Below are 18,239 nucleotides of genomic sequence, written 5' to 3'. Positions count from 1 at the left end.
AGGGTCGAAATAGTGGAAAAAGAGTCCTGCAAAACGATTCTGAGATGAAAAGTTTTTGGGCTCTGAAAATCGCAAAAAAGCAAGGCTAACCCCTTTGGATTTTTTCAGTCGAAATTTGGCTGATTTTGAGAAATGGTTGATTCGATTCTTTTTTGCACTATTCCAACGTAATTTTGCGCGAGGAATCGATTGCGCGCAGTCCCAACACGCTGCGAGCAACGGATCGAGAGTTACGGCCGAAAAATGAAAAATTTCGTCTGCAATTTCCCTGCTTGTGATCTTACGCTGATTCTGACGTCTTTGTTGCATTCCTGAGGGTCGAAATAGTGGAAAAAGAGTCCTGCAAAACGATTCTGAGATGAAAAGTTTTTGGGCTCTGAAAATCGCAAAAAAGCAAGGCTAACCCCTTTGGATTTTTTTAGTTGAAATTTGGCTGATTTTGAGAAATAAATGATTCGATTCTTTTTTGCACTATTTCTACGTAATTTTGCGCGAGGAATCGATTGCGCGCAGTCCCAATAGGCTGCGAGCAACGGATCGAGAGTTACGGCCGAAAAATGAAAAATTTCGTCTGCAATTTCCCTGCTTCTGGTCTTACGCTGATTTTGACGTTTTTGTTGCATTCCTGAGGGTCGAAATAGTGGAAAAAGAGTCCTGCAAAACGATTCTGAGATAAAAAGTTTTTGGGCTCTGAAAATCGCGAAAAAGCAAGGCTAACCCCTTTGGATTTTTTCACCGAAATTTGGCTGATTTTGAGAAATGGTTGATTCGATTCTTTTTTGCACTATTCCTACGTCATTTTCCGCGAGGAATCGATTGCGCGCAGTCCCAACACGCTGCGAGCAACGGATCGAGAGTTACGGCCGAAAAATGAAAAATTTCGTCTGCAATTTCCCTGCTTGTGATCTTACGCTGATTCTGACGTCTTTGTTGCATTCCTGAGGGTCGAAATAGTGAAAAAAGAGTCCTGCAAAACGATTCTGAGATGAAAAGTTTTTGGGCTCTGAAAATCGCAAAAAAGCAAGGCTAACCCCTTTGGATTTTTTCAGTCGAAATTTGGCTGATTTTGAGAAATGGTTGATTCGATTCTTTTTTGCACTATTCCTACGTAATTTTGCGCGAGGAATCGATTGCGCGCAGTCCCAACACGCTGCGAGCAACGGATCGAGAGTTACGGCCGAAAAATGAAAAATTTCGTCTGCAATTTCCCTGCTTGTGATCTTACGCTGATTCTGACGTCTTTGTTGCATTCCTGAGGGTCGAAATAGTGGAAAAAGAGTCCTGCAAAACGATTCTGAGATGAAAAGTTTTTGGGCTCTGAAAATCGCAAAAAAGCAAGGCTAACCCCTTTGGATTTTTTTAGTTGAAATTTGGCTGATTTTGAGAAATAAATGATTCGATTCTTTTTTGCACTATTTCTACGTAATTTTGCGCGAGGAATCGATTGCGCGCAGTCCCAATAGGCTGCGAGCAACGGATCGAGAGTTACGGCCGAAAAATGAAAAATTTCGTCTGCAATTTCCCTGCTTCTGGTCTTACGCTGATTTTGACGTTTTTGTTGCATTCCTGAGGGTCGAAATAGTGGAAAAAGAGTCCTGCAAAACGATTCTGAGATAAAAAGTTTTTGGGCTCTGAAAATCGCGAAAAAGCAAGGCTAACCCATTTGGATTTTTTCACCGAAATTTGGCTGATTTTGAGAAATGGTTGATTCGATTCTTTTTTGCACTATTCCTACGTCATTTTCCGCGAGGAATCGATTGCGCGCAGTCCCAACACGCTGCGAGCAACGGATCGAGAGTTACGGCCGAAAAATGAAAAATTTCGTCTGCAATTTCCCTGCTTGTGATCTTACGCTGATTCTGACGTCTTTGTTGCATTCCTGAGGGTCGAAATAGTGAAAAAAGAGTCCTGCAAAACGATTCTGAGATGAAAAGTTTTTGGGCTCTGAAAATCGCAAAAAAGCAAGGCTAACCCCTTTGGATTTTTTCAGTCGAAATTTGGCTGATTTTGAGAAATGGTTGATTCGATTCTTTTTTGCACTATTCCTACGTAATTTTGCGCGAGGAATCGATTGCGCGCAGTCCCAACACGCTGCGAGCAACGGATCGAGAGTTACGGCCGAAAAATGAAAAATTTCGTCTGCAATTTCCCTGCTTGTGATCTTACGCTGATTCTGACGTCTTTGTTGCATTCCTGAGGGTCGAAATAGTGGAAAAAGAGTCCTGCAAAACGATTCTGAGATGAAAAGTTTTTGGGCTCTCAAAATCGCAAAAAAGCAAGGCTAACCCCTTTGGATTTTTTCAGTCGAAATTTGGCTGATTTTGAGAAATGGTTGATTCGATTCTTTTTTGCACTATTCCTACGTAATTTTGCGCGAGGAATCGATTGCGCGCAGTCCCAACACGCTGCGAGCAACGGATCGAGAGTTACGGCCGAAAAATGAAAAATTTCGTCTGCAATTTCCCTGCTTGTGATCTTACGCTGATTCTGACGTCTTTGTTGCATTCCTGAGGGTCGAAATAGTGGAAAAAGAGTCCTGCAAAACGATTCTGAGATAAAAAGTTTTTGGGCTCTGAAAATCGCAAAAAAGCAAGGCTAACCCCTTTGGATTTTTTCACCGAAATTTGGCTGATTTTGAGAAATGGTTGATTCGATTCTTTTTTGCACTATTCCTACGTAATTTTGCGCGAGGAATCGATTGCGCGCAGTCCCAACACGCTGCGAGCAACGGATCGAGAGTTACGGCCGAAAAATGAAAAATTTCGTCTGCAATTTCCCTGCTTCTGGTCTTACGCTGATTTTGACGTTTTTGTTGCATTCCTGAGGGTCGAAATAATGGAAAAAGAGTCCTGCAAAACGATTCTGAGATAAAAAGTTTTTGGGCTCTGAAAATCGCAAAAAAGCAAGGCTAACCCCTTTGGATTTTTTCACCGAAATTTGGCTGATTTTGAGAAATGGTTGATTCGATTCTTTTTTGCACTATTCCTACGTAATTTCCGCGAGGAATCGATTGCGCGCAGTCCCAACACGCTGCGAGCAACGGATCGAGAGTTACGGCCGAAAAATGAAAAATTTCGTCTGCAATTTCCCTGCTTCTGGTCTTACGCTGATTCTGACGTCTTTGTTGCATTCCTGAGGGTCGAAATAGTGGAAAAAGAGTCCTGCAAAACGATTCTGAGATAAAAAGTTTTTGGGCTCTGAAAATCGCAAAAAAGCAAGGCTAACCCCTTTGGATTTTTTCAGTCGAAATTTGGCTGATTTTGAGAAATGGTTGATTCGATTCTTTTTTGCACTATTCCTACGTAATTTTGCGCGAGGAATCGATTGCGCGCAGTCCCAACACGCTGCGAGCAACGGATCGAGAGTTACGGCCGAAAAATGAAAAATTTCGTCTGCAATTTCCCTGCTTCTGGTCTTACGCTGATTTTGACGTTTTTGTTGCATTCCTGAGGGTCGAAATAGTGGAAAAAGAGTCCTGCAAAACGATTCTGAGATAAAAAGTTTTTGGGCTCTGAAAATCGCAAAAAAGCAAGGCTAACCCCTTTGGATTTTTTCACCGAAATTTGGCTGATTTTGAGAAATGGTTGATTCGATTCTTTTTTGCACTATTCCTACGTAATTTTCCGCGAGGAATCGATTGCGCGCAGTCCCAACACGCTGCGAGCAACGGATCGAGAGTTACTGCCGAAAAATGAAAAATTTCGTCTGCAATTTCCCTGCTTGTGATCTTACGCTGATTCTGACGTCTTTGTTGCATTCCTGAGGGTCGAAATAGTGGAAAAAGAGTCCTGCAAAACGATTCTGAGATGAAAAGTTTTTGGGCTCTGAAAATCGCAAAAAAGCAAGGCTAACCCCTTTGGATTTTTTTAGTTGAAATTTGGCTGATTTTGAGAAATAAATGATTTGATTCTTTTTTGCACTATTTCTACGTAATTTTGCGCGAGGAATCGATTGCGCGCAGTCCCAATAGGCTGCGAGCAACGGATCGAGAGTTACGGCCGAAAAATGAAAAATTTTGTCTGCAATTTCCCTGCTTCTGGTCTTACGCTGATTCTGACGTCTTTGTCGCATTCCTGAGGGTCGAAATAGTGGAAAAAGAGTCCTGCAAAACGATTCTGAGATAAAAAGTTTTTGGGCTCTGAAAATCGCAAAAAAGCAAGGCTAAACCCTTTGGATTTTTTCAGTCGAAATTTGGCTGATTATGAGAATTGGTTGATTTGATCCTCTCTCGCACTATCACTACGTAATTTTGCGCGAGGAATCGATTGCGCGCAGTCCCAACACGCTGCGAGCAACGGATCGAGAGTTACGACCGAAAAATGAAAAATTTCGTCTGCAATTTCCCCGCTTGTGGTCTTACGCTGATTCTGACGTCTTTTTTGCATTTTCGAGGGTCGAAATAGTGGAAAAAGAGTCCTGCAAAACGATTCTAGGATAACAAGTTTTGGACTCTTTAACGCTCGCTAACCCCTTTGGATTTTTTCAGTCGAAATTTGGCTGATTTTGAAAAATAGTTGAATCGATTTCGTCGTGCACTATGTCCACGTAATCTCATGAAATAATTCGAATGTGCAAAGTAACAAATTGCTGTAATGAAAGGATCACAAGTTTTCATGTAAAAAAGGAAGAATTTAATCTTTATTTTCCATCGTCAGGTACTCTTGATACGATATTGCGTATCTAATATATCCTCGATAAATGGAGAATCCTTATATTGTTTCGTCATTTGGCACTATCACCGTACTCCGGATTCCTCTTCGGGTACCGGTTTGGTTGAATTGACAGTGGGAGCAGGTTTTCATGATTTGTTGTATGACAAAACGGTGCCGGCCCTCGTCCACCGAAATAATTTTAAATTTTACCTCCCGTTAAACGAGATAATCAAGTCATGACCATACTATCATTCATCCATTTATCCGAGAATCGACGATGGCAGCTCATTGGAGTTCATCAAACACCCATGAGACTGGCAACGAAGAAATCGTATTGCATAATTGTTTTCCCCTTCAGTGTACAAGTTGTTGCTGTTCAGGCATGATAGTTCAAAATGGAATGCCTTATACATTTGCCACCGCAAAAATTGTCGGATCAAGCAGAATCTCTCAAACCACGTAGGAAGCCCGTGTCAACACCTGAAACGCGTTATGCAGCGTTTTCAAGAGTGGATGTCTGTGACCCTCTTGTAACCAAAATTACAGTCACACCACCCAGCCGATTTTTATAAAGTTCGCACAGGATACTGTTTCGACCCCGAAGATGTGCTAATAATACGTTCTTTTACCTCATCCTACTTCTGGTCTTCAGAAATCTTGACATCCATGTATTATGAAAGCGTTACGAGCGATCATGGAACAATTTGATTCGAACTATCAAGTCAACGTGAACACTTGATGCAGAAAAATAAAACTAAGCCACATTAGTGATTCACGATTACTATATTCAAACAAACTAGCACTGTACGATTGTGCCTCCCGCAATAAACGATAAGCATTTTGTCTCAAACGGGCTGCCACTTCCAAGCTTTTCTTGTCTTACTCAGCTAATAATGGACCCTGTTAATTGATTGGTGTGAAAAAAAATTTTCTTTACATAACGGCAAGGAAACTCTACATCATCATGCGTACCCGCTCAAAATATCAATGTTCATTGTCATTTAATACTCATCTTCTCTTTATTATATTTATGACATTGATATAAAACGACATTCATGTATTATATACCACGTTACATCCAGCATATTCAGATAACACAGTTCTTAAATAGAAAATAAGTAGAAACTACAGGATAAGTGAAATAAAACTATCTCTATCTAAAGTTTGAATTATTTAATCGAAATGAAAGAAAAAATACACGACCATCGTCTCCCATGTGTACGTCCATCACTCTCAAAAGTATGCGCAGACGGCTTGAAAAGTTCTACAATAACTGTTTTGGCTTAGCAAACGATAGCTATATGGATACTATGCGTATGTGCAGTGGGTATATCATAGAATAAACTATACTTACAAAGTAGACGTGAATTTTCTAGATTACTCCGTCATAATTGACGAAAATATTTAATTATTCATTTCAAGATAGTTATTCTAAAAATAAATATCTACATGTATGTGAATATACGAATTGAAAAGAATTATGACGTATACGTAAAGAGGGAGCTTATATTCTGAATCAGCATACCTGACTCTATATGTATCATGTAAAAATATTCGAAATAATTTTTATCGCAAACCCGTGTTATTATTTATTACCCTACAGTTAAAAAATCACTGATCACAAAATATCAGTGGTTGAGATAAGCCGTATAATCCCTCAACGAGTCATATTTGTCCTTAAGGTCCATCTAGTTATGATAAATTATCGTAAATCTTGAAGCTCTCGTTAAATTCCAGAGCGGCGTCGTAGAGGTACTCGAACTGCCGCTAAAACAATTAGAAACAAAGTCCTTATTAATGTCAATCTTTTCTTAGTTTTTACACTGTTCCTCGAGATATTCGCATCCTTCTTCAATGCAGAATGAACGCAGTATATCTGCACACAGTTACTAGGTCTGTATTTTTTTATTTTTTTTTTTGACACAACATTATCCTTGTGCATCATTCAAATATATTTCTCTAAGTGATACGAGGAATTTCAATAGCCAGCGAGTATTTCATAAACTTTTAGATGAGGCATGCCTAATAATTAATCAGTTCTTGCAAATATGAATTTCAATTTCAACTCACAGGCGCCGTTACGAACTTTTTTCTTGATCGCCGCACTGCGTGAACAGCCAAAATGACGTCGCAATCCTGTTCAACTTTCATCCTTTCGAGCATAAAACTCATTGCCAGGTACAGGCCACAACCCGTGAGACCATCGCTGAAATAAAATTAATGAACTGAAGCAACAACGACAGCAACAACAATCTTTATTTGAAGAATCTTTCTTTTAGTCTTGGATAAAATTTATAACCCGTTAATATTAAGCTGATTGGGCGTTAGCGTCGAAATTGAACATTTGAACATACACTTCTCAAAAAAATCAACTCACTAGCAAAGAACGAGCGTGGGTCCTTCTGGACGCACAATCCTTTCCGAAGTTTGCCAAAGGTCTACCAACGCCTTAGGTGGAGGTGGACTCGCACCTGCTTCAGTACTCCAGTCATTGCAGGTCAGGACGGTAATTTTCTTCGTCGTTGCTGGATGCTGTAAAAGAGTTAAGGCCTCGTAACAGTGATTCCTCACGTATAGAAGTAAAAACACAGTTGATTGACGGTTTTTATTATAGCAATACAAATATTCTCACCCCCGAATTATCGGTCAGCAGCAGGTCGTCCACCGTAAAACAGCCTTCGGTTGCCAAGCTTGATGTGTTTTCTACCTTGACGTAAGGCAACGGGATAATCACACTCGTTCTTTCGGGTATGACGTTACAGCATGACTGAAGACAGTATGGTTTATTATTTATAAGTATGTACATGGATATTCGCGTGTCGAGAAAATTTCCTACTTTGGTACTTACTTCGTCTTTCGGATTGGGACGTTGCAGTATTACGATAAGTTCAATGTTGTTCTCGACAATCAACATCCACAAGTCGCTACGCGTTGTCGGCAGTGGCAGCTGGGAAGCTATGTATTGTTTTTTTGTCTTGACTCCGTCGATGCTGACTGCACTGATGTAATCGCTAGTGTTGTCATTTAACGGACACTTCTGCAGCGTCACCAAAGACGGGCCAACTGCAAAACAGATAATTTTTGACAAAAATACTGAGTTTATAAGACGGATAAAATTTTTAAAGTTCGTAAACAGTCGCCTTGACGACCTTACTCATCGTCTAACCTGGTGTCAATTTGGGAAATCGATTTTTTTTCAAATTCTCAGGAAGTGGAGGTCTCAGCGGTTCCAAGGGTCGCATGGCTTTATCCATCCACGCGCATTCCTTGAGTCTGCAACAAAACTTAAATGTAATTGAAATAGTAATAAACGAATTTCCCTCCCTCACCGTATCATGAGTGCTGGTATCTCCTTTTTCATTTCGTTAATCTTTTCCGGTGTAATATCACGGCACCAAACGGCTGTAGGTAGTAGAAGCAAGCACTGAATGGGAACCAAATGCGCCATCACGTACTGCGAAAAGCTCTCCAACATGTTGGCACGAGCGTCGTACATAATTTTGGCTTGAGCAAAGACGTCCACCGTCTGGAAAGGTAGTGCGATCACAATTGAGCCACTCCTAATCTCATCGCTATCCGAAGCCAACGAAGTCTACTCACCCCTTCAGCGGCTAAGTTCCGGAGGACGATGTCGGATAGAATAATAGTTCCAGTTCGCCCTGTGCCGGAGCTGCAGTGAACAACTATCGGTCCCTGTCTCAGGGGGACTGATAACATCTTCCTTAGATACTCGATTACGGAATGTGAATAAGTGGGAACTCCTTGTTCCGGCCAAGTCGTGTACTGGAGATGCTCAATCTGCAATGAAGCAAAATCAAGCCAGGATGAAACTGCGATCGCTAATCGACTCTACATAGTCTCGCCCAGACCCACCTTACGCATTTCCGTTTCGCGATGCTTCGTAACGTTGAAGGTTCGGTAGGTGTAATCGGCGAACACGTCTTGGGTAAGGTTCGAGACGACAATTTCACCGTATTCCATCACACCCCCGACATCGGGCCAATACTGCTCGCACATTTTCTGCAGAATCGGATATCTGACAATGAGTCTCGTGATATCGCGTCGTACTTATTTTAGTCGTACTCATACCTTTCCATTCTCCATCAGGTCCACCAGCATGCATATGACGTGAACCTCTTCCTGCCAAATCATTTTCCAGAAGTCATCCATCGTTTCCGTTGTCGGCGCCTGCGTCGCGATGTATGCATTTTGTTTTGCGTATCCCTAAAAGAAATGGGATGATTAGTTGCGGGCATTCTACTTACGGTCACAACGGAGCGATCATCCGTTGATCGATCTTCGTGGTCTCACCGGAATGTAGTTAGCGTTGATGTAGATGGAGTGACAACTACCGTGATCTGCTGCCAACATAACTCGGGTCTTGTCATCTGAAAACGATAAATTGCATAGTATTTACACTGTGAAGCATGAATATACTGATGATTGTGGTATAGTTTTCGGTATCTCCGATTGTTGGTGAAAATCTTCGAGGGACAATACTTCAAATATCATACGTACACGCTATCAATTTCCTGTATCTATTCTTTCCCTTATTCTGCGGCAACCTCCCATACTCGCAAGGATGTCTCAGACCTTTCGGTAGAAGCTGAAAAAGAATGGAAATATCAGATAATGTTAACCGCTTACTGACTGAAAGAGGAGACAACGTTGGCAGATTTAATGTGCTATATGGTTTATTTCCAGTTGTGGAGAACCACAAGCTAATTAAAATGACCAAAGGAGTTGGACGAACAAATAATAATTCAAAGAGTAAATATTTATTTACGTTATATTGCAGCTGAAGTTTTCCGTCCTCCGCGGCTCTTCTTACGTCATATTCAAACTTTTTGAGTCTTTCCGGGTATGCAGTATCGCCGAAGGATGAATCGTCAGATTTGTTGTGGGTCGAAAATGGTTCATTCACAAGTTGAGACATGGAGACTGACGTATGGTCGGTTAAGAGGTCCGAATAAAATTTCCTGAAATTTTTTTTCATAATCGTTACCTCCCTTCATCCCTCGAAGATATCATAACATGAATTGGTTGCAGTTTCTTGAATCTTGCACAAACGATAGACATACCTGTATAACACGTAAAGCACCGCCGCAGTGATCATCCCCGCAATTACGAGTGGAATGATAACCAACATGTACACCGATTGGAATTTCTCAACCATGGTCTTCCCACATGCGCAGACTGTACTTAACGAGTCCCGAAAAAATACCCGAACCAAATAAGTAGCATCAGGACGCACTAAACAGGCATCATTAAGGCCTATGATGATGGAATCCGAGTTCTCGTGTTGTTGAAAATCGTACTGTGTGCGGAAATTGATAAAGATTGAAAGGCTGTACTCCATATTTAATAAGTGAATCTAAGTAATTTTTTAACTCACCATGCAAGCATCTTTCCTGCAGTCCTCACTTGTTTTGATCACTTCCGTCCATACAGGGAATATCGAGCTGGACACAGTTGAATGATTGCTCAATAAGACTATGTAGCTCTTCGTCCCATTTCTGATTGAAGGAAACGTCAGTTTGATGGAATTTTCGTCACGTTCAATCGACAGCTTCTTGGCAAAATTCGTATCGCACGACGTGGCTTCGTTCCCATTACACGAATCTGTCAGTGTATCAAAAAAGTTGAACCAGTTACCTTAAGTCACTACGACCAAGTTCATAATTAGATAGATTCCGCAGCAAACTTACTGATCGGTATGTTGAAGTTCTTTGCGGGACTCTCTGTCTTATTTAGTGTGACCCGGACTTCGTATCGTACTTTCGGTTCGAGATTTTTGATACACAGTTCTATTTCACCAGAGAAATTTGGATCCATGTGAATTGGCCTCCAGCTTTCGTAATGGTTCTGAAAATATCCAGCATTACGGTGACCAATCTTCTGTATACAACTTCGTCTTTTTGAGGATTCGGTTCAATTCAAGAGGCATCCTCCATTTTCAATGAAAAAAATACTATAAGTAGAATAGGTAGTAGATACCTTTATTTGGACAGAAAAGTTACGATCGTCTACATCTTTGAGGCTCGTAAAAAAATTCAATTTCACCGCGGTTAGAATAGTTGACTCTTCAATATATGGGTGTTCCAGTCCTAAAATGTGAAAGAGAAAAATGAGCCGTTGAACAAGGAAACATGAGTTCGGGCTAGTACTTTAACATTAATGTATAGATGCAACGAGCAGATTCAAAGATATTGCTACTCTTTGCAATGTTCGGTCACCAGATGATTCTGATTTGAGTTTCATCGACGAGAAACCTTGTCTATCCAATTATTTTTACTTAACGTTAGACAACATGAAAATGTGAAAATCTACGTGTCTCGCAGTATCGTCCCACGTAGTGTTGTTTACATCCAGAGAAGCACAGCCCACTTATTTTACTGCATTTTCTTTGGTCGCACTGATCACAAGTATTCTGGCAATTGTATCCATAATATCCCTCCGTGCATTCTACAAACATGACATCAGTGTAATACCATTCAACTTCAGCTGTAACCCTTGACGAGACTGAGAATTATTTCATTCACCTTCAGTGCAGTTGGCACCTTTGCATCCTGCAGGACAGGTGCAGCCGCTTGGATTGCAGATAATTGTCCCATTGCATGAGTGAGTGCGGTCGAATATGCAGAATGGTCCATTTCCTCGAAGGCACTGTGCCAAGCCTGGCAAAAACCGTGATTATTTTTCATGTCAACTGATATTATTGTGGTACCTCAATAAAAATCTTCGTCGGACTGTGCACTCACTGCCTAATGTAATATTTGTAATTGGTTTGCCCGCTAGTTTGACGTATGTGCCGTTGCCGTATGAAAATTTTCTGCAGCTAAGATTTGTCTGCTGGATGTAGTCTCCAGTATGCATGCGTGAATCTTTTCTTGCAGTGGCTAAAAAAAAACGGATAAGCAGAAGTCGAGGACTGTACTGATGTTCATCGTTATATCAAACGTTTATCAGACTCACCTCTCGACTGACAAGTTCTGAAAAAACGAGTTGCCCATCGGCCTTCGCCCGTCCCGTTCATTTGGGTCGTCATTACGACGGTAATTGGACTTTTTGAGATCGAATCCAAAGTCACATTCAGTATTTCCCATCGCCAGGACAGTGCTTTGCTATCCTTAAACGGTCCGATAAAGTGGTGCTTCAGAATATTCTTGTCGTCGAAGAACTTGATTTGTAATGAACAATTAGAGCAAAGGTTCACCAGAAAATACAAACAAAGAGTATGATCAGGGTTATCGAATTTTTTCTCAATCGATACGTTATTCTCGGTTGATAGAAAATAAGTGTCTGGAACAAAAATTTTGAGTTTATACCGACAAAAATCGACTAAATTCTCACATTTCCACTAATTATCACTCACAATTGTGAAGCAGCACGTCTCCTTTGAATGGTAGAATTTCTATAGCATCGGAATCTACGGTGAAATTTAATGCGTCTGTGGATAAGCCATTCGAAGTGATCGAATAGCATGAGTTCCATATGCCTTGGTAAGAGCCTAGAATCTACGGAATATTTGTCTATCAACTGCCGAGCCTGATATGATGGTTGTTTAAAGTTAGCGCTTACCTTACGTCTTACCTTACACATTTTTTCTAATCGTATGCAATTTGTGCCGTGAGTTTTATACGTTCAAATTCTAAAATTTTTGTTAATTATGTCGTAACAAATTTTGTCTACTTTTACGTGTCATATATGTACGCTTCTTCCATTTTCGCATGCTCATGGATTTCTTTATACATATACATACTTCGATGATTGACTTCTGGCACATCTCTTTCCCAGGTTTATTCTGCACTGAATCAATCGGTGTATTGAGGGTTCCTTTTTCCGAGCAATTAAGCCTATTTTTGTTCATCTCCAACTTGATATTACGCGGCTTACCCCAAACCCGTGCTGAGGCAAGTGGCACCTCCAGCAACTCTGTCGTTTGCTCCATGCTACCTGAACTTGCAAGCGTACAAAATGACAAATTAAAGCCGATTCTCACAAAATTAATGAAAATCAGTAAATAACAAAAATGTCCGAATAACGATGTACATATACTTCTCCCATGCGATTACCTGTGCAAGTGTTGTCGAACGTAGATTTCATTAATTCGCCTACAGAACTTGTAAGTTTCCACTTCGGTGCTGCATTCCATATGTAAAGACAGCGGGTTTGATCGGCGATGATGTCGTCGGACCCTTCCGTGCAATACGTTCGATTCGGCTGGAATTCTGAGAATGGCCGATATTCGACCAATTATTCGACGCTGATACGCGTTTTGTAAGGAAATGAACTTTTTTCGTAGCTATAACGCTAGTGAAAATATTTTTGTGACTAACTCTCGAAAATTTATATCAATTATTGTAGCAGGCGCGGGACCAGGGGGGAAACCCCCAAACAGTTTTTTTAAGCTTCCATAATAATCGATTTTTCATTCAAATAGCTTGAATGCTAGCATTACTCTCTCATAAGTTCATTATAAGAAATAAGCATTTAACTTATTTTAACTATAAGAAAAAATAGCAATAACGAATAAAAGGCTTAACAGGACTTGCACTAATATACAATAACTATGACCACATAATAGACATAGATAATGTTATTGATGAGGAAGAACATTCGCAGGAAATTGCAGAAAGTGGCAAAGAATCGCAGTATTGTAGTACGAATTTGCTTCAGTAAAGTTTAGAATGTTTGGAGATTGTTTAACAAAATTCAGAGATATTCAGAGCTATTCTGAGAAATGTGTACTGAGAAGTGCAAAGAAACTGAAACAATATTTTGCGGACCTTCCGCGTAAAAATTTTGCGAAATATTCTATCTTTTCGTCAAACTTCGTGGACTTCTGTTCATCTACTTAAATATTTCTGAGAATGTCTGAAAATGTATAAAAAGTTTAGTAGAAAAGTTTTACAGAGTTTAGTACGAAAATATTTTTGCCAGAAAAACTTACCCTCATCGACTTTGTAATCAAAATATTGAAGAATGCCTGATTCCTTGATCCAAGACAAAGATCTATCGTCATATTCAGAGATGCAAGTGACCTTGAACAATCCGTTGTGATATTCGTTAGGAGCGCGTACCACGACGAGCTCTGCTAGACTGTCCACCACCACCAGCGATGTGAAACAGAGTGCAATCAATGCCGAACACAACCTGCAGGAGATGATCATCTTCTTAAACGGAATATTTTTCTTTGAAAACTGCAGAAGCCACTCGTCGGAAAGTGATCAAAGCATTGAATGCAAGGAAATATATATTTTTCCACTGTATGAACGTTTCACTTCACTTTCCATCGACACCAGACTCGAACAATCCTCCGCTACTGAGACCACTTCAAAGATGGAAGTAAAAAACGCTGTCACCGAAGACTGGAAGTGAGTGCCGAGGTTACTCAACGCAAAAGCCGAAAGCAGGAAACCGCGCTGGACACTTCGTCGAACGAAACTTTTATCTCTACTGTCTAATTGTAAGGCGACTTGCTTTGTGTATAATAATAAAAAAACGTTCGACCATTTCATCCGCCGTTATCTCCATTCTTGGTTTTCCTTCCTTAAGTGCGGTGTCATATGAATCACCCAGAGACACACTTTTGCAGACGATTCCGAAGCCGTTTCGAAACGACGAATGATCTGCATTTCATGAATGCATGGCGTAAGACTATGTAACTTCACCAAATGAACCGTAATTACTGTTATGTCCAACTTTTAATCAGCGGTGTAAGCTCTCCGGTTTAGAAAACTTCGTATATATAGCGATTCAGATATGAGAGCAGCCAAGTGCAAATGTGCTGTAAGTCATGTGATTCCGAAATAAAAATTTACGCTTCAGCCTGTTTAAGATTGCTGATAAGCTTATACCTGTATGAAGGAAAGTCACCGTTTGTCTCGTATACAAAGGGACAAAGTACTACAGTTCGAAATTTCGCCCAGCAATGAATGCGGTACCAGAAATTGTCGTTGCATGTCTATCCATGTGATGTTACTGATCTATTGTATAAAGGTTCACGTATCGCGATAATGAAAAAGTGATATTTTTCCCATTATTAGCGCAGGGTAACCGCAGGAGTCGAGAATGAAGATAAAGACGTATACGTATATATACACATAGTCTCGCAAACGTATGTTTCTTATGAGCAGGAAAACTACTCGGCAGTCTGACAAAATTGTCCTGAAAAGCCGGGCTGCAGTGTTATAAATGTATCAAATAGACATTTCTTTCATTGTCGTTCATTTATTATTTTGGGTTTCAGGTGTTGGGGTGCAAAACGAGTCGACGCGCTAGTTCACAATACGTATCTGGAATACGCCAGGGCGGGGGCTGCGGGGTAAACGCCGAAAGCGGAGACGACGGCGGGGGCGGCGAAGTTCTTGGCAGCCTCGTTGACCAGGGTGACCTTCTGGTTTATGTGGGCGACGGTGTGCGCGGCCTTGGCGACGGCGACTTCCGGGGTGTCAACGACGCGTCCGTCGGGTCCGACGGGGGCGCCGGGAACGACGTGAGCGTATCCGACGGGAGCGGCGTACACGGTGGGAAGAACCGCGGGTGCCAAGTAGGTGGAAGGGACGGCGGGATCAGCGACGGCGACGACGTCGGCCGACTTGACGGCCTCGTTCGCCAGGGTGACCTTCTCGTTTATGTGGGCAGCGGTGTGCGCGGCCTTGGCGACGGCGACCTCGGGGGTGTCGACGACGCGTCCGTCGGGTCCGACGGGGGCGCCGGGAACGACGTAACCGTAGGCGACGGGAACTCCTCCGTGGAAAACGCCGGGTTTGGCCAGAGCGACGGTGGCGAGGACGGAAACGAGTATGAGGACCTTCATTTTGGTATCTGGCTAACTTCCTGCGCTACTGTCTGGCTGAGTACTCGCTGGAAGACTCGGGATGATTGTGTAGTGACTATCAGAGGTTGGTCCTTTTATATGCAGCTGACAGAACCGGATAGTTCTCCATATCCGTCTTCCACCAGTTGTATCATTCTGCATCTGCAATAAAAAAAAAAGGCCAGAGAAAGAAATTTAAAACAGCCCCATGCCTACCGATATTCAAATCATAGCTGTAGCACCGGTTCAAGAATTGTAAAGTATTATTTTCGTGACAGTTCTGGGCAAGGTGAACGTGCTGTAAAATGAGCACTAGGCTGGTGGTGGCCACCGGGACGATTGATCCGCCTGTCTCCTCGGGTGCTGCACGTATCTTGTGCATTGCGTTGCATATCCCGAGGTGTGCCTTACATCTCGATGCAAAAATATCGATCCACGAAGGATTTCAATCCGACTAGCCATGCCTACTTTCGCGGTTACCGCAATGATCACCGAAGACCATAAAGTTGCCTACCTATGCAACTTGTGCTTCGATGCAGAATTTATATGATTTGAAGCAGAGTCATCATTGCTCCACTTATAGAAGCCGTCGTTCAATTTACATTCGCAATCAACCGCAGAAAGTTACTTAATAGTATACAAACTTACTGACGTTTTTATATTCAGATACAGGAATAGAGAAGCGCTCGTCATTCGCGACCGAAATACTACAAAAACTGTTTCTCCAATCACAATGAGAACCGTAGTATTTCATTTAACCGTCAAAGTCATGCATTCAGAAGTTGTTTCGATTTCTATTTACTCGTGTCATTCTGACGCCACACAATACCCTAGGATTTTTGTATCCTGCTTCATTCTTATTCTATTAAGTTACAATTTCTTTCTGGGTATTTAGACTGACCGCTATTTTGTGGTTAATAAAATATCGAACAAATTTTCTGTCACCCTATTATTAGAACTCCACGTAATGTACAATACCGAACATCGTCATCAAGTTTCATCATTATTTATACATGTAATAAAGGCTATCGAGTTTAGTCTGTGTTATTATTGTACCCTGGATTTTTTTTTCTTTTGTTTTCTCATACAGGTACAGAGTGGAATTATTTTGGCACACCATATTGTCAAAAAGTGTTCTGGTTTGACCGTTTAGTTTAAATGTCAATGTCAGGTATCGAAATGACAGGTTTATTGGGCGTGGTTTTGCGCGCACATATGAGAGCTCCACGCAATCCTGATCTGCACTCCTCCTATATAAAGACCGAGTTGCATCGATACTGCACGCCACAATCATTTGCTTTTGCGAGTACTGATCTCAGCAGCGCTAAGCAAGATCTCCTACAAATCACCATGAAGGTCTTCGTAAGTACATAATTGCAATGTGAATTATGACAAGCGTCTGAACACATCACGATTCCAAAATTTCTTCAAGAAAAATTAGTTTTGAACTTAAATTATCCATTGTATTATTATTAAGGGTGGAATCATCATTCTGGTCTAGTAGCCATCTTAGAAAAAAGACAGAGGCATAAAAGTTTTCAAATGTTACTAATCAAATGAATCATGTTGCTGTATCAACCCATTTCATTGTACACAGTTCTATTTCAGAGTTTAAACCGAAGATACGTATTGCGAATGAATTACATTTTTCTTTGGCTTTGAAAAAAAAAAAAAAGAATATAATGAAATGGATTTCAGATTTCTCTCTTCAAGTTACGTAAACTTGTATTTCCGAACCAAAGCATACATGGAAACTGGTTACAAACGCGGGATTTCTACTGAGGAATTTCCCGTTAATTCTACTTGACTCTTATATTTTCCAGATCGTCTTTTCCGCCCTCGCCGCCGTCGCTCTGGCCAAACCCGGTGTTTTCCACGGAGGAGTTCCCCTCGCCTACGCTCACGTCGTTCCCGGCGCCCCCATCGGACCCGACGGACGCGTCGTCGACACCCCCGAGGTCGCCGTCGCCAAGGCCGCGCACACCGCTGCCCACATAAACGAGAAGGTCACCCTGGCGAACGAGGCCGTCAGGTCGGCCGACGTCGTCGCCGTCGCTGATCCCGTCGTCCCTTCCACCTACTTGGCACCCGCGGTTCTTCCCGCCGTGTACGCCGCTCCCGTCGGATACGCTCACGTCGTTCCCGGCGCCCCCGTCGGACCCGACGGACGCGTCGTTGACACCCCGGAAGTCGCCGTCGCCAAGGCCGCACACACCGCTGCCCACATAAACGAGAAGGTCACCCTGGTCAACGAGGCCGCCAAGAACTTCGCCGCCCCCGCCGTTGTGTCTGCCTACGGCGTTTACCCCGCCGCCCCCGCCCTCGCATACCCCAAATACGTCTTGTAAACTAGCGCGGTTACTCGTCCTGGACCCCAAAACCTACTCCCTGATCTTCGCAATGCAATAAATGCAAAAAAATTATGAAATTGTGTATTTTATTTGATGTACAACTGGTATCTGTCTTTTCAGATTATAAACCTTATCGGAACTGCGGTTCAGTTTTCCTGCTGATAAGAATAAAAGTTCATCCGGATGATTGTGGAGTTTCCAAGTACATATTTTGCTGTGATATAATATTCAACCACGATTTCGTCGACTACAAGTCGCTTCTGGTGCGGCTAAATACTTAGTTTATATTTGCAAGTTTTTTTCCGATTGCGTCATAAGATTTTAATAACCAAACGATTTATTTATCACACTTCTACTTCCTAGATTTAAAAATGACGCTTTCGACAATGTTGCAAACAATCTGTGAGCACATCT

At 41.7% G+C, this 18,239-nt stretch overlaps 3 protein-coding genes across 3 annotated transcripts; 1 reads left to right on the top strand and 2 right to left on the bottom strand.

The window, feature by feature from the left end:
* Positions 1 to 6,334: 6,334 nt before the first annotated feature.
* LOC124409127 lies at positions 6,335 to 13,825 on the bottom strand. Its single transcript, XM_046886547.1, has 25 exons — positions 13,606 to 13,825; positions 12,728 to 12,883; positions 12,415 to 12,608; positions 12,295 to 12,303; positions 12,086 to 12,200; positions 11,628 to 11,954; positions 11,195 to 11,329; positions 10,983 to 11,117; positions 10,650 to 10,759; positions 10,361 to 10,517; positions 10,048 to 10,274; positions 9,734 to 9,969; positions 9,439 to 9,631; positions 9,171 to 9,258; positions 8,964 to 9,040; positions 8,742 to 8,876; positions 8,526 to 8,672; positions 8,253 to 8,450; positions 7,982 to 8,178; positions 7,819 to 7,925; positions 7,501 to 7,715; positions 7,285 to 7,419; positions 7,030 to 7,184; positions 6,725 to 6,858; positions 6,335 to 6,421 (listed from the first exon to the last, which is right to left on the bottom strand). The coding sequence occupies exons 1-25, from the start codon at positions 13,823 to 13,825 to the stop codon at positions 6,345 to 6,347; spliced, it is 3,879 nt and encodes a 1,292-aa protein (XP_046742503.1). The 3' UTR covers positions 6,335 to 6,344.
* Positions 13,826 to 14,908: 1,083 nt separating this feature from the next.
* On the bottom strand, positions 14,909 to 15,475 carry LOC124409476 (cuticle protein 18.7-like). The gene has a single exon (XM_046887092.1). It carries the CDS (start codon positions 15,472 to 15,474, stop codon positions 14,938 to 14,940), a length of 537 nt encoding a protein of 178 aa, XP_046743048.1. The 5' UTR covers position 15,475; the 3' UTR covers positions 14,909 to 14,937.
* Positions 15,476 to 16,600: 1,125 nt separating this feature from the next.
* LOC124409472 (cuticle protein 18.7-like) lies at positions 16,601 to 17,898 on the top strand. Its single transcript, XM_046887087.1, has 2 exons — positions 16,601 to 16,836; positions 17,298 to 17,898. The coding sequence occupies exons 1-2, from the start codon at positions 16,633 to 16,635 to the stop codon at positions 17,820 to 17,822; spliced, it is 729 nt and encodes a 242-aa protein (XP_046743043.1). The 5' UTR covers positions 16,601 to 16,632; the 3' UTR covers positions 17,823 to 17,898.
* The last annotated feature ends 341 nt before the right edge of the window (positions 17,899 to 18,239 follow it).

Source organism: Diprion similis, chromosome 8 (assembly GCF_021155765.1).
Source record: "Diprion similis isolate iyDipSimi1 chromosome 8, iyDipSimi1.1, whole genome shotgun sequence".
In the NCBI taxonomy this organism is placed as follows: Eukaryota; Metazoa; Arthropoda; class Insecta; order Hymenoptera; family Diprionidae; genus Diprion; species Diprion similis.
Note: the sequence above shows the minus strand (reverse complement) of the source record. Positions and strands in the feature narration are given on the sequence as shown.